The sequence below is a fragment of the Notamacropus eugenii genome, chromosome 2 (assembly GCF_028372415.1).
Source record: "Notamacropus eugenii isolate mMacEug1 chromosome 2, mMacEug1.pri_v2, whole genome shotgun sequence".
Lineage (NCBI taxonomy): Eukaryota > Metazoa > Chordata > Mammalia > Diprotodontia > Macropodidae > Notamacropus > Notamacropus eugenii.
In genome coordinates this window covers 80,574,465-80,587,894 of record NC_092873.1, presented here as the reverse complement: position 1 = coordinate 80,587,894, position 13,430 = coordinate 80,574,465, and the positions used below count along the sequence as shown (strand labels likewise).

Genomic DNA, 13,430 nt, shown 5'->3' with positions numbered 1-13,430 from the left:
TTCTCCTCCGAGCCTCTGCTTTTGCTCCTCCCTCTTCAGTTTTAGAAACGTGAAGGGAATAAGTAAAACAGATCCCAACACAAATAAAACTTAGTAGTAGAGAGCAGCAGAAACAAAGGTCGGAAGAGTAGATCTAGTTGAGACATTTATAAGCACATTAAGAGACAGAAAAACAAGTAGGGAGAGGTAGACACTAGGCAGAGGGAAGCCAGAGACCTTAGGCTCCAAAGTCCCTGCTATGGGCAATGGGGGCAAGATTGGGGACGACTTTGGGACCTGGATACACTGAGTAATCAAGTGATACACACACAATAGCCAATAAATTAACCATTTATTTTCAGAATTAAAAAAAATTCAAACATTACAGGAGATGAGGATATGGATAAGAGATAATTAACAGAGATAGGTTGTGGGCGTTTTTTTTTTTGTCTAATTTGTGTTTTTCTTTAATAAGAAACTGAGAACTGAAAAAAGTCAACAGACATAGAAACTCAGACATTTTACCCTCTAACCTCCTTCTTGCAATCAAAGTGTCCTTACACCCCATTTTTTCCCTTTCCCTCCCTTCTCCCCAGTTCCTTGGATCTACCTTGACATTGACAACCCTATCCACCCAAAGAATTAATCCTCCTAGACCCAGGCTGGAGAGGCCTAGAGAACAACCCACGCCCCAATAAATACCCCCCATCCCCTTATCAAATGGAAAAATAAATATTATAACTCCCACCCTCCTGTCCAATTGGATTTGGGACTCCAGCCACTCACCCCATGCTCTTAGCTGTCCTTACTCTGCCCATAATCAGTTGTTCCCTTTAGTTCTTCCTAAAGGGTTTTTGGGGAGGAAAGGGCAAAAGGGTTATAACCTTTTAATTGCTGGGGCACATCCTTTCTCTCTGCCCCTACTATCAAGGCCCAAGCAGGACCAGGGCTAGGGGTAGGAGAAGTAGGAGAAGGGGGTGGGTAGGAAGATTCCTGGAGCCCACCCTGCTCCTGGCACTACCATGATTGTAGCGACCACTTCCTTTACCCACAGGAGTATCCCTTCTTGGGGGCCGGGCTGGTGGGGCCACAGCTGCTGCTCTTGCTGTCCAGTCATCTGCATAGTGCTGCCCTTCCCCAGAACCACTAGCATCCTCATCTGAGGGAGAGAATCAGAATGTCAAAAATGGAAAAGTCCTTGTAGATCAAACTGGACTCTAAGCTGTCCCCCAAATCCAACATGCCATCTCTAGTCTATGTGTATTCACACAAGCCGGCCTCCGTACCTAGTATATACTTCCTTTTCTCATACCTGTCTTTTAAAATCCTTATCTATCTGCAAGGCATGGCCCAGGTGCTATGTATGTCCTCCATGAAACCTTCCTTGACCTTCCCAGTTTTTAGTGTTTTCTCTACTAAAATTTTTCTAGATCACTTCATGAACTCTCCTTTACCATCCCACCCCGGCCACCACTCCCTACCTTGTATTTACTTATCTGTATACATTTTGTATCCCCTAGTTGACTGTAAGTTCCTTGAGGGTAGAGACTGCTTCATTTTTGTCTTTGTATCTCCAGTGCCTAGCATAATGCCCTGCATATAGTAAACTCTTCATAAATATTTATTTAATTTTAATGTGTCCAGTCCCCCCTGTTATAAAAGGACTCAATCCCCACTCATTTTATAGAGGGAGCTCAGAGAAAGGAAGTGAATTTTGCCCAATGTCACAGAGGTTGTAAATAAGGGCTTCTGCCTGCCTCCAAGTCTAGTTTTTGACTACACTGTCCTCCATATAACTGTGGGGGGTGGGGGTGGAATAGGAACAGGAACACAGAAATGGAGACAGGGAAACAATGTCACAGGAATGTACAGATAGGGAGATGTCACTGGAGGAAGTGATCAAGAAAAGGACAGGAAGCAGTCATGGCTCTTTGGGGTGTTGGTTCACTTTGGCCATCAGGAAGATGAATCAGTTAAGAATTAAAGGTTGGGATCTTTGGTTAAGATCAGCAGAGGGAGGTATGGGCCATGAAGGGCTCAGGAATGAGGGGAGAGGCCAAAGTCCCTGAAAGGTTAGGGTCAGTGTCAAGTCAGAGGTCAAAAGTCAAGGTCAGATTAGGGGACGATCCTCACCTGCATCTTGAAGGTCCAGGTCATGCCCAAGAGCTGCTGCCCTCATTCGAGCTGTGGCTGCCCGTAGCTGCAGCCTCTGCCGCCTTGTGGAGAGGCTGGGCCCTGAGATGTCCACTTCCAACTCAGGGTTTTTTATCTGCTCAGCCAAGGAACTTCCTACTACAGGCGGAAGGTACCTGGGGCCATGAACAGTAAGAAAGCATGGTTTGCTTTTCCCCCTTTCTCTGTCCTACCTTCTCTTCACTTTCTAACCACTAAACATCCCTACCCTATCCCTACCAATCACCCCATAATTCTCCTCACTTGGATCTTTCAGGGTCTTTGCTTATGCATTTCTCCTCATATATTGAGAGGTTCTTACCGTCCCCATCCCGCTCCTGTCCAGCAGGGCATTGCCTCCTCTGTAACATCCATTGACATCCGTGGATCTCCACACAGTGTCAGGGGCAGCCCTGTCCAGAAACCCCGGACCCGCTGCAGCCGCTCCCGAAGCTCCCATACCTGATGGGCAGGAGAGATGGAGCTATGGGGAATGCAGGTCACATAAACTTCTACTTTTCACAGATGTTCATGTCATCCTCATCCACCCTCATCCATCTATCTTCTGTTAGAGATTCTCTCACCAGTCGAGGCAAATTGGTTCCTGCAGCTGTGGTGGGCCACTCCTCCTCAGGAGGAAATGTCCACAGTTGATTGACTTCATCCTGGGGTGAAGGAGCTCTCCGAGAACGGACAGGGGCTGGATGAGGACCCCCACATCCCTGAAAGACCTGAGTGATACCGTGAAGAAAGGAGTTTAGAAGATAATGGGTTCCTATCCCTTTGTTGCTTTCCAGTAATAATGGCAATGCTCTCTTTCCTTTGATAAAGTCCCTGGACTCTGATCCTCTGATACCTGGGCTGAAATCCCCACGCTGTTTTCCTGCAGAAACATCAAACCCTCTGAGATTTTAACTCCAATGGACTCAGATGCTAATTCGAAGGAGAAAGGGCCTTGGAGCCTCTCTGCCAGAAGCAAGAGAGTGTCTGGTAGGGAGAAGAAGAGACAGGACATTATGACAGCTCTTTTATCCAAGATTCTTTCCACAGAAATTCTCTTCCCAGGCCTTACTGTGAGGATATTTGCCTTTTAGATTTCCTGGTTAGCCTTTCTCAGCATCTCACCCCTCACCTATGTCCCTTTTACCCAGGTAGTCTCACCTCCCAGTCCTCCCTTGGCCCCTCTCACCCAAGTAGCTTCCCCAGTCTGGCTCCAGCCCCCCTCCACTGAGACAGCCTCGAGCCACATTGAGGCAGAAACCCCGACAGGGCCGCAGGGAAGGAGCCCCTTGGCACAGGGGACAGCCAGTCAGACGCATTACAGCCTGGATGCAGCCCTCAGACATTGACACCTGGGGACAAAGAACACCATCACTATATCATCAATCATCATCAACAACAAACATTTATTAAATAATTACATTTGAAGGCACTGTGCTAGGCACTAAAAGAAATAATGGAAGGGTAAGCCATACTTCATGATCTCAAAGATTGTACAATTTAGTTGAAGAAAAATATTAAAAGATGAATGATGATGTCTGAAGGCTCTGTGATTTCTTTTGTCAGCTTGGGAAATTCCTAGAATTGTAACCTATGACTTAGTAGATTATCTTAGGCAGTTGCTTAAGACACACTTTCCCATTGTGACTTTGGCAGAATCAGAATATCAGAGGGAAGATTTTAACCTAGGTCTTCCTCATTCTAAGCCCATTATGCCATGCGGCATTCATGAACAATGATCTAATGTATGATGACTATCAATGGGAGGGGTGGGAGTTTCTGAAGAATGAGAGATCATTGAGGATATGACAAGTCAGAGAAGACTTCATGGAGGAGATGATCTTAAGGGTGATGTTCAGATAAGTGGAAAGAAGGGAGAGGACAGATATTTTAGGCAGAATGGTAAGAGCAAGGATATAGGTAGGAATGACATTTGGTGTATGAACTCAGCGGATAATATCTCCTTTGGTCTAGCTGGAGGAAAGGATTCAGTGAAGTATGAGACATGGTTGAAGTCTTGGGTTTAAATGCCAGGCTATGGAAAATTATCTTGTACAAAGCTTGAAAACAAGTAACAAGGGTTAGAAACACAAACGGACTTGCAGAAGTTGACTGTTAACTTTCCAGTACGAACATTTACATTTTGATAACTGGCAAATACTATAAAATCAGGGTTTGACTTATTGTTTTGTTGATTGTCTAGACTTAGGAAAGTTATGGAGAAAATGCAAATAATGTATATTAAGCTTAAAAATGTCAGGAGGAACTTTTTTTTAAGCAGACAGCCAGTTGTTAAACATTTACTAGCATACCTCAGGTTAGAAATCACAGGAATCAATCTCTCAAAACTCCAAAATAGCCATAGTCTGACTGATTTTATTAATCAATTCTATAAAAACACCATTTTAGATGAAACAGTGTTAAATAGCAGAAATTTCCATAAAAACAATAGTATAAAATTGGACAAAAAACTAACTTATGTCACAGTGAGCTTCACCAATCCATGATAGGATTCTGTTATAATACATTAGTAATTTGACATTACTGTGAAATGTTGTTAGTCAAAGGCTATGTGATGAGGGACAATGTCTATATAACCTCCAGAAGTGCCAAGAGAGCGGAGAGGCAAAGGAGATCATAGGCACAACATGGTCAGGGAGTGTGGTAATTGGAATTTGTCTTTTTTCCTCTCTTCCTCTTAGGGGAGAAATTTATCCCAGGACAGACAAGGGACTTAGTCCTGTTACTATAACACAGTAAGTAACATAGGTCTCCTTAAATTAAAATCTCTCTGTTGAGGTCTCTCTCTGGCCCCCCACTTCTTGCCCTGAGGCCTCTCCCTTCCCTAATATTCTTACCAACCTTAAGTGCTGAGCTGACCACATCTCTTCCAGTTGCCAGTCCCTGGACAAAGGCACGAGCAGCCACCAGAGCTCGAGTTACCTAGTCAAGAAAGGGATATGGGGGAAGAAAAAACAGTTAGTTAGAATGTGGGAAAAGGGATCTTAAGATCTAAAGGATCTTAAGCCTTGGTTTCTATGGGGATCTTTGGAGAGCCAAGGCTGGTAAGGTTTACAGCAGTTGGAGTAGAGAAAAATCAAGAGGCTATTTATTGTCTGAGGGAATTAGAGCTGTTGGGGGAATTGTTATCCAGCTGGTATGAAGGGATCAGGATCTTGGAAGAAATCAAGGGAAACTAAGCCTCACATAGTAGCAAAATCAGGGGTCTGAATAAATACAGAGGTGTGAAGATTTGTAGGATTAAAGTGCAGCTGCCCCTTACCTGCAAGCGTAGGCGTCGAGGTGAATCCCCAAATGGTTGTAGCTGGCCATTTGGGGATGCAGACAGGCGTACAAGGCAAAGCAGGTAGTCAGGGGGAAAACTATACTGTGGATGCAGCAGGGGAAATGCCCTTTCTAACAGCTGAGCCCAGAATTCAGACAAGGCATCATCTAATCCTGCACTGGTACCCCGGTAGTGGCCACGTAGCTGTGAGAAGAGCTCACTGAACACAGGTGCGTGCTGGACAAACAGGCGGCCATAGGAGCGAGAGAACAACTGGGAGAGGGAGCGTTCAGATGCAGAAAGCAACTCCTGGAAAAACTCTGTATTAGACATAAGGATGGTGGGGAGTGGGGAGTGTGACCAAAAAACAAGAGACAGGCAGACAAGAGGAAAGGACAGCAGAGAAAGAGATGTAGCGAAGAAGAAGGAAAAAGACAAATTAATTTGTAGGTTCAGTGTCAAGGGTAGGGGAAGAAGAACTAGTTATTTTGAGAGGGGACTGGGTGCTAGGAAAAGATTGTGGGTCTTGAGCATACAGGGGATATAAAAAAGCTAGGATTTTGGACACTAGGGTCCTCACCATTGAATTTCCGATGCCGAGCAGCTAAAGTATGTACAAGGAAGGATCCACTCTCCTCCACCAGACCCCGAAAGGTATCTTCTGTCTCTCTAGTCAGCTTCTGTTCTGTATCACTGGAGCAGCATGTGTATTCCTGAGGGCAGATCCGGAGATGCTCTCCTGAGGAAGAATGATATGTCAGGGAATGTTATTAAGAAAATTTCTTCCCTCTCATCTTTTTCTTTCCCTAAGTGGGCTGCCTGCCATTGTTTCCTCTTGACTGTGTTCTCTCTTCTTAGTAGTCCCCAGCATCCCCCAGGTTCACTGGTCAATGACCATCTATGGTTTCTGCTCAAAAGGAAGCTCAGATGGACAATGATATCCCCCAATCGTTAGCTTAACCCATTCCCAGGGCCCCAAAGGTCTCATAAGATGGAGGGTTATAGGAGAATGAGATTATGTGGAAACAGAAGAGTTTTATTATGAGTCCATGTCACAGACATGGATTTATGGGAGAAGTTTCTATGGGAGGAGTGGAAAATCTATTATATGATTGAGACAGAAAGGGCGTGGAGGGAGGCTTCTGTTATCATGTCTTGGAGAAAGGGTGGTCATAGAGAAAAGGAGGGTTCTGTAGGAATAGAGGGAGAGGGGCTTTCAGACAGGGGGTTCACTTATCATGGGCCTGGCAGCACAAGGGGATCTTCAAGGCAGTGGGGTTACCATGGAGCAAATAAAGAGGGGATTATTACGGGATAGGGAGTGGTCTTAAGAATGGGCTATGACGGGACCAAGATTCTGTTCCCCAGGCTTCTTGTTCTCCCCTTACCAGAGATCAGTGTGGGAGGCAGTAAGCTCAGGCTGTAACCCCGGGCCCCCAGCACCTGCCGGGTCTCAGCGCAGCTCCGTGTGGCCTTGGCCTCGCCCCCCGGCCCGGGGCACAGGGGCAGCAGCAAAAACAGAAGGGGCCGCAGCGAGGACATGACTGCGACTGCCTCAGGGAACGGGAGTGGGTCCGAAGGATGAGGGAAGAACCACCTGAGCGTGCAGAGCCAGCTCGGGCTGTGGGACCACTTCCCTGGTCAGAGAAAGAACGAGCCTGGAAAACACAATTGCCCGGTAGTGTTGCGGGACCAGGCGGCAGCGGCGGAGACAATGGGAGCCGGGAGCCGGCCAGGAGGCAGGGTCAGAGGCAGATCTAACCAATGAGAGCATAAGACTGGGTCTCCGGGGCGGGGTCAGGGGCGGGACTCAGCCAATATGAGTGAGCAAGCTTACCTACGGGGCGGGTCATAGCAAAAGCAAGTGGGTAGGTGAAGTTGAGGAGGTGTGGCCCGCAGTGCGGCTCAACCAATGGCAAAGGACAACCAGGTTTGAAGGCGCTAACCAGACGCTGGGCAGGGACCAAGCCAATGGGAACCCAGAGCCGGGGATAGAAGGCGGTGCCTTCGGATAGATTTGCGCGAAATAGTGGGATTCGGCATGGAGAGGGAGGGAAAAGTTCAGCCCACGTGACAGCTTCTCGAGGGAGAGGCTTTCACGTGGACTGAAAAAGACTGGCGGTTAGAGCGTGGCGGGCACGTGTCCTGGGCCTTTAGTCCCCACCCCAGGGCCCTGGCCACTAAGTCGGCGCGTGCGCAGAGCTCCCCTAGCAACTTCCCGCGTTTTCCTCGAGGACTGAGATACCCGAGAACTGGAGGCTTTTCAGGTACTGGCGTGGGGGGAGGGAAGGAGGAGCCGCCCCTTCTGGGTCGGACTCACCCCTCCCTCATGCCGGAGGGGCGGGGAGGTGCCCCTCACTTGAACTGGCGGCGTTTCCTGGAGTGTGTGATTTCTGAAGGCGCCTATTCCCATTTCCCCTGCGAACACGCTTAGGGAAAAGCCGCATTCCTGCCGTGAGGAAGTGTGTGAGGTAGGGAGGAGGAAGGAGAGGGGGACGAAGCTGCGGGGGAGACCGGCAGGAGACCCTGGAGACGGGCGGCCGGCAGAGGCGGGGTGGGGGGCTTCGGCAGGTAACGCGGGAGGGAATGGGGGCTAGGTCGCCCTATGGAGCCGAGCTCCGGCAGGGGCCCCAGGGCCCCGCGGCAGCTACTCTGGAGTCAGTGGGTGGGGGAACCCGAGAGTGAGGGAAGGTCATGAACTCGGGGTTCAGCTCTCACCCCAACACTTTAAGAATTGTGACCCTTCACCTCTGAGCGTCCGGTACCTCCTCCACGAGGGCTGGGGGGCGGCAGGTGGGTGGGGTGGGAAATAATGTCGGTAAAGGCTTTAACGAGGTGTGACGTATAAAATGTGCATGTGCCGTTTTTGCCCCTAGCCTTGACTGCCCCTTAACTCATTTCAGGCACTGTTGGCGATGGATCCCTCTTCTTCCCAGACCCTTCCCCTTTAGCGTTTTTTGGGGAGCGTAGCCCCTGACACCCGAAGCCTTTGGCCCCTCCTCAGTCTGGGGGTAGAATATTGGCCACAATGAGCATACCTACCATCATTGTCTGTGTCAGTTCTAGGACAGGCAGGGGACTCCTCTCGGTGGATTTCTTTGGAAGGAGAAGAGGACCTAATCAGGACTACTGCAGTCACCTCCCATTTGGGCCTTCGGGCTCAAGTTTCTCGTAGCCAGTCAATCCTTCCCTCACCTGCCAGAATGACTTTTGTACAAAAGTATTGATCTGCCCATATCATACTTCCTAATTAATTAATTCCGGTGAGTTTTTTGTCAACAGTCTCCAAGATTACATATAAAGGCATTCAAAGTTCTTCACAACCTGATCCCTTACAGTCTTGCTAAGCGTTACTCCCTTCTAATGATCCATTCAGATTGGTCTGATTGCTTTTTCTTCTACAGGGCACTCCATCTTCCTTGTTTGTCTTGGCACCATTTGTCCCACATGCCTCAAACGTGCCTTTCCTTACCTCAGCTTCTTAGTTTCCTTGGCTTTTCAAGACAGTGCAAATCATATTGCCCTATGCCTTCTTCAGGAGGCCTTTCTTAAATATCCCTGCAGTTGTTTGTATCTTCACCTTCCATCTGAGGCTATATGCCTTTTTAATGTATCTAGATATTTACATGATAGCTTCTTATTTAGAATTTGAACTCCTAAAGAGCAGCGATTTTTTTTTTCTCATTTGGTATTCCCAGAGCTTACACAGTTCCTGGCACGCAGAGTAAACACTTAACAAATGCTTTTTAACTGGCAAGACCTTGAGCTTTGAAATGGTGTCCCCTTTGCCTTCATCAGAATCATCACTATGACTATGATGCCCTCCTCCTCTCTGTGCCATGGCTTCTCTTCCAGTTCTGGATCATCCCCATGGCAGAATGGGAGGCCAGCTAGTCAGAGGTTTTCATCTGCTTCATCCACCTCTTCTGCCAGTGTTGCCTGGGCTGAAGAGAGGAATTCTGTTTTGGTTTCAGATGTTGGGTGAGTAGGGCTGAGGAGTAATTTGTAGCTCTGTGCCTTTCTTCTGCCATTGTCTGATCTCCATAAGGGTAGGAAGCTAGATCTTATTTATTTTTATATCTCCCCCAGTACTTAGCAAAGTGCTTTGCACGTTGTAGGTGTTTGATAAGTTATTAAATAAATTGAATCCCTTCTATTTCTTCAAACTAATCGTCTTTTATTGCGTTAATAATAATATAATTATATTCTCGTATAAGAATGGAATAAAACCTGTCCAAGTTCAGAACAACATAGCCCAGAATTTAGACTGATGCTGATAAAGGAAATGCTTTGATTGTCTGTTATTCACTCAACAGGCATGTCTTGAGTACCTGCTACTTGTAGAAAATTATGCTGAGCAAAGTGATTTTAAGATGATTGAGCTACTCCTTTTTCATAAGAGTCCATATGGAGTCTACTAGCATAAGATAAGATATGCACAAATAGCTGCAAGACAGGGAAGAATGTGATGATTTTTTCTTCTAACATTCTGTTTTTTTTCCTGCACTATAGTTATTACATAATTAATGCTTATGTAGTTTTACATATTTTTGGACATTACCAGTCAATATACATTTATTAAGAGCTTTCTGGGTATCAGGCACTGTGCTAAGTGCTGGGAAAAGAGCTCATATTCAAATGGTTGTGAAGTAACTATACATACAAGAGAGAAACAGGATAAATTGGAGAAAATCTCAAAGGGAAGGCATTGGCATTAAGAGGGATGGGAAAGGCTTTTATCAGAAGATAGGATTTTTAGATGAGACTTGAAGAGAGCAAGAAGGCAGAAATGAAGAGAAAAAGCATTCCAGGGGTAGGGGACAGCCAGTGAAATGCAGAGTTGGGAAATAGAGTATCTTGTATGAGAAGCAGTAAAGAGGCCATTGTCACTGAATTGTAGAATCCATGGAGGGGGGAGTGTGAGAAGACTGGAAGGGTAGGAAAGAACTAGAGTATGTGTCTTATCTCCTTAGCTAGACTGTAATCTCTGAGGGCAGGGACTATGTCATAACCATCTTTGTATTTGTCCTAGTGCCTAGCAGTGTTCAGCATCCAGTAAGTGCTAGGGTTGCCAAGGAGAGAGAAGCATCACTTAAAATTGGTAGCACCAGAAAAGATAGGATTTTTTACAGGTGGCAGGGTGGTAAATTCCAGCCAAGGGAACACAAATGAGCCTTCTATGATTTAAACATCAGTTTTGGGAAGGTACATTCCTAACTTAATCTAAATTACCTGTTATAAATTTGTTACTCATAAATTTATTGAAAGTATTCTTGAATCTACTAATGCTTCTTTGATGCCCCCACTTCTGATGTGTTAGGTTTGGGACAATGAACTACATGTTTGTCTTCTCCACAGAATTCATCTGTATCCCTTTCTCTGAGCCTTTATCTTTCCAAATACACATACACGTAATCCAACTTTAAAAAATAACGTATCCTCATTTCACCCTGAAAACTCTCAAAAACAAGGTTTCTTGACCTTTTTTGTGTCTGGGATGCCTTAGAAGTTTGATGAAACCTATGATCCCCTTCTCAGAAGTTTATAAATGCATAAAATAAAATACATAGGATTATAAAGAAAACAATTTATTTGAAATAAAATTGTCAGAATGTTTTTTTAAAAAACAAGTTCCCAGGCCACAAGTCTATGAATCCCTGTTCTAAGATTATGTTACAGATGTTTTGCTGATCTGCTCTGGTGCATGGAGTTTCCATACTGGGAGTTTTTACTTCAGTTTCACAATGAGGAAATTAGAGATCTTCCTCTCCCCAATCCTCATGAAATTTATTTCATTGGCTTGATTATTTTGATTATTCTTCTTTGAATCATTTTTTACTAGTTCACTTAACATTGCTTTTAGGGGAATATAACTAGTGGTGATGGTTTAAACTAACCATATTCAATTAGGACTTTAATATGTGTCATAATACTTTAAGGGGTACAGTTCAATTTATAGAATTCCTAACTGCTCAGCTCATGTGACCAATATAGCCATCTTTGACTCCTTACCACCATTCTCATTTTCCAGGATCAGCCATTCCTGTAGGCAGGATAAATTCTATGCCAGTTTGGAAAGTTGCATGTATTCCAAGAGATCTTGGAAAGGATTATATCAACAACTCTTTTTACCTATTCATTCTTGGGTCTCATGCTGTCAATCAAGGGATCGTTCTAATTTATACATCTCTGACTACAGTAAGCAGATCTCTCCTTTCCTTAGGAAAGATGAAGGGTAGTTCTAATTTATACATCTCTGGCTACAGTAGCAGATCTCTCCTTTTCTAAGATGAAGGTTAGTTAGCTTTTTTTATTGGAGAGGGAGCGGTTGCAGGGATGGAGAACCTGCAGCCTCCAGGCCACATGTGGCCTTCTTAGGATTTGTTCTGTAAGTTTGAATTCAGTCAAAACGTCGAACCCATGGACCTAAGAGGGTCATATGTGGCCAAAGGTTCCCCATCACTGGTAGGGATAAAGAAAGAAACATGACTCAGCTTCTTTACTTCTGTATAATAGAATGAGTGTTAGAATGGGTTTGAGACATTCTAACTAAGGGGAAAAACCATCCTCTCCCATAGGGATAGTGACGGTGACTTTGAAGATGTGTGGAAGCCACAGATGAAGAAGAGAGTGGCCAGAAAACAACCCAAGACCGTCCCAGTGAGTCCTAGTCTTAATGCTTTGATTTGGAAAATGGGGGTGGGTGAATGAATTCAGAGACAGATACTGGGGATGGGATTGACGGAAAGTACACCTGAAAAGCTATTGAGTGAGAAACAACACAGGTTAGGGATAGTGGAGAGGAAAAATAAAGCTAAAGAAATGGAGTAAGGGTTTGGGCAGTAAAGGGATATGAAGGAATAGGGATATGGTTTGGGGGCACTGGGGTAAAAGCCACAGTGATCATGATCCACACCCATTTAGCTATTAAACGAATAACATGCAAATCAGCATGATAAAGGAGCACTAGTCAGGCAGTCAGGAGATTAAACTGTGCCACTGCATAGCTGTGGGACTTTAGGCATGTAATTTCACCTCTTCAGACCTCAGTTCTGTCATCTGTACAATGAGAAATTTGGACTAGATTATCTCTTAAGGGGCCTCTCATGTTAAAATTCTGTGAAATCAATTTAAAATGAATTGTGTCTTTAGTAGCTTTAAAAGCTTCAATTTAAGCTAACGACTGAAATATTTCCCTTTTGGTTTGCAATTTTATATTGTTAGTAGATGCAGTGGAAGACAGGAAAGAGGGTTGGAATTAAATTTCATTCTTTTTTTCTTTCTAACTCATAACTATGCTTTTTCTTTGTTGATAAAATTTTGTTTCGATATCAAAGACTTCTCAACCAACTCCTATAAAGTACATCCTTGAAAACTTTTAATCAAAATTTTCTAGAAGAGTGATTTGAACTTGCAGTACATTTCACTCTTATTAACAGAAAGTATGTGTACTGCAGCTTGAATAATTTAGTACAAATGTACATTTGACCTGGTTAGTCATTTTTATTTTCAAAATCATAGTTATTGTTCTTTTGACTCTGTTCTTTACTCTCTATCCCTCCATGCAAATGTTCTCATGGTTTTCTGAATTTTTCATGTTTATTATTCTTTATAGCAGGGTAACGTGTGGTTTGTTTAGCCAGTTCTGTCATTGGACACATGTAACTGCTGCTCTTTTGTTGCTCATCGTAACATTATTTGTAGCATTTTTGTACATAGTGATCATAATCTTCCATTCTCATACCCTTTCTCTACACTTCCCCAGGTGGCCAAACATCCAAGGAAGGGATCCCGAAAAGACTCTGATGGACTTAGAAATCAGAAACCCCCTACTAGTGATCTCTTAGAGGCTGTGAAGACTGCCAAGAGTGCCATGCAGGTCAAAGCACAGTTCCTGATCACTTTGATTTGTTACTGACTTACTCTTTGCATGAATTGTCTGCAGCCTTGGTTTGGTGTAGATATTTTAATGAACTTAATCTGAGATAGGAAA

The 13,430-nt window shown here is 44.7% G+C and overlaps 2 protein-coding genes and 1 long non-coding RNA gene across 10 annotated transcripts in view; 2 read left to right on the top strand and 1 right to left on the bottom strand.

Moving 5' to 3' along the window:
• Positions 1 to 312: 312 nt before the first annotated feature.
• Positions 313 to 7,171, bottom strand: GPC2 (glypican 2). 2 transcript variants are annotated; one of them, XM_072641431.1, is made up of 11 exons: positions 6,826 to 7,123; positions 6,018 to 6,176; positions 5,435 to 5,757; positions 5,014 to 5,094; positions 3,341 to 3,503; positions 3,008 to 3,138; positions 2,736 to 2,882; positions 2,474 to 2,613; positions 2,113 to 2,288; positions 1,461 to 1,572; positions 874 to 1,138 (listed from the first exon to the last, which is right to left on the bottom strand). In XM_072641431.1, exons 1-10 carry the CDS (start codon positions 6,977 to 6,979, stop codon positions 1,496 to 1,498), a joined length of 1,551 nt encoding a protein of 516 aa, XP_072497532.1. In that variant the 5' UTR covers positions 6,980 to 7,123; the 3' UTR covers positions 874 to 1,138; positions 1,461 to 1,495. The 2 variants fall into 2 exon arrangements, with proteins under 2 accessions (XP_072497531.1, XP_072497532.1); XM_072641430.1 differs by lacking the exon at positions 1,461 to 1,572 and having other exon boundaries at positions 313 to 1,138; positions 6,826 to 7,171.
• On the top strand, positions 3,969 to 5,648 carry LOC140525766 (uncharacterized). Its single transcript, XR_011974109.1, has 3 exons — positions 3,969 to 4,053; positions 4,854 to 4,907; positions 5,576 to 5,648. It is a non-coding gene; the product is annotated as an uncharacterized lncRNA (long non-coding RNA).
• Positions 7,172 to 7,458: 287 nt separating the features above from the next.
• Positions 7,459 to 13,430, top strand: part of STAG3 (STAG3 cohesin complex component) — a 48,688-nt gene continuing 42,716 nt past the window's right edge. For 2 of the 7 annotated variants that reach the window (XM_072641424.1, XM_072641421.1), the window contains exons 1-5: positions 7,692 to 7,908; positions 8,498 to 8,700; positions 9,236 to 9,418; positions 12,016 to 12,097; positions 13,203 to 13,316. In XM_072641424.1, coding sequence (XP_072497525.1) covers positions 9,246 to 9,418; positions 12,016 to 12,097; positions 13,203 to 13,316 — 369 coding nt within the window. In that variant the 5' untranslated portion in view covers positions 7,692 to 7,908; positions 8,498 to 8,700; positions 9,236 to 9,245. Of the gene's footprint in view, positions 7,909 to 8,497; positions 8,701 to 9,235; positions 9,419 to 12,015; positions 12,098 to 13,202; positions 13,317 to 13,430 lie in introns of those variants that run through there. The other 5 variants (XM_072641422.1, XM_072641423.1, XM_072641427.1 and 2 more) reach the window with 5 other exon arrangements.

Coding starts and splice junctions, on each gene's coding strand:
- GPC2 (XM_072641430.1), bottom strand. CDS start 6,979: ATGTCCTCGCTGCGGCCCCTTCTGTTTTTGCTGCTGCCCCTGTGCCCC. Junction 3,139..3,340: donor AGACTGGGGAAGCTACTTGG/GTGAGAGGGGCC, acceptor TCTCCCTACCAG/ACACTCTCTTGCTTCTGGCA. Junction 2,614..2,735: donor GAACCAATTTGCCTCGACTG/GTGAGAGAATCT, acceptor CCTGCCCATCAG/GTATGGGAGCTTCGGGAGCG.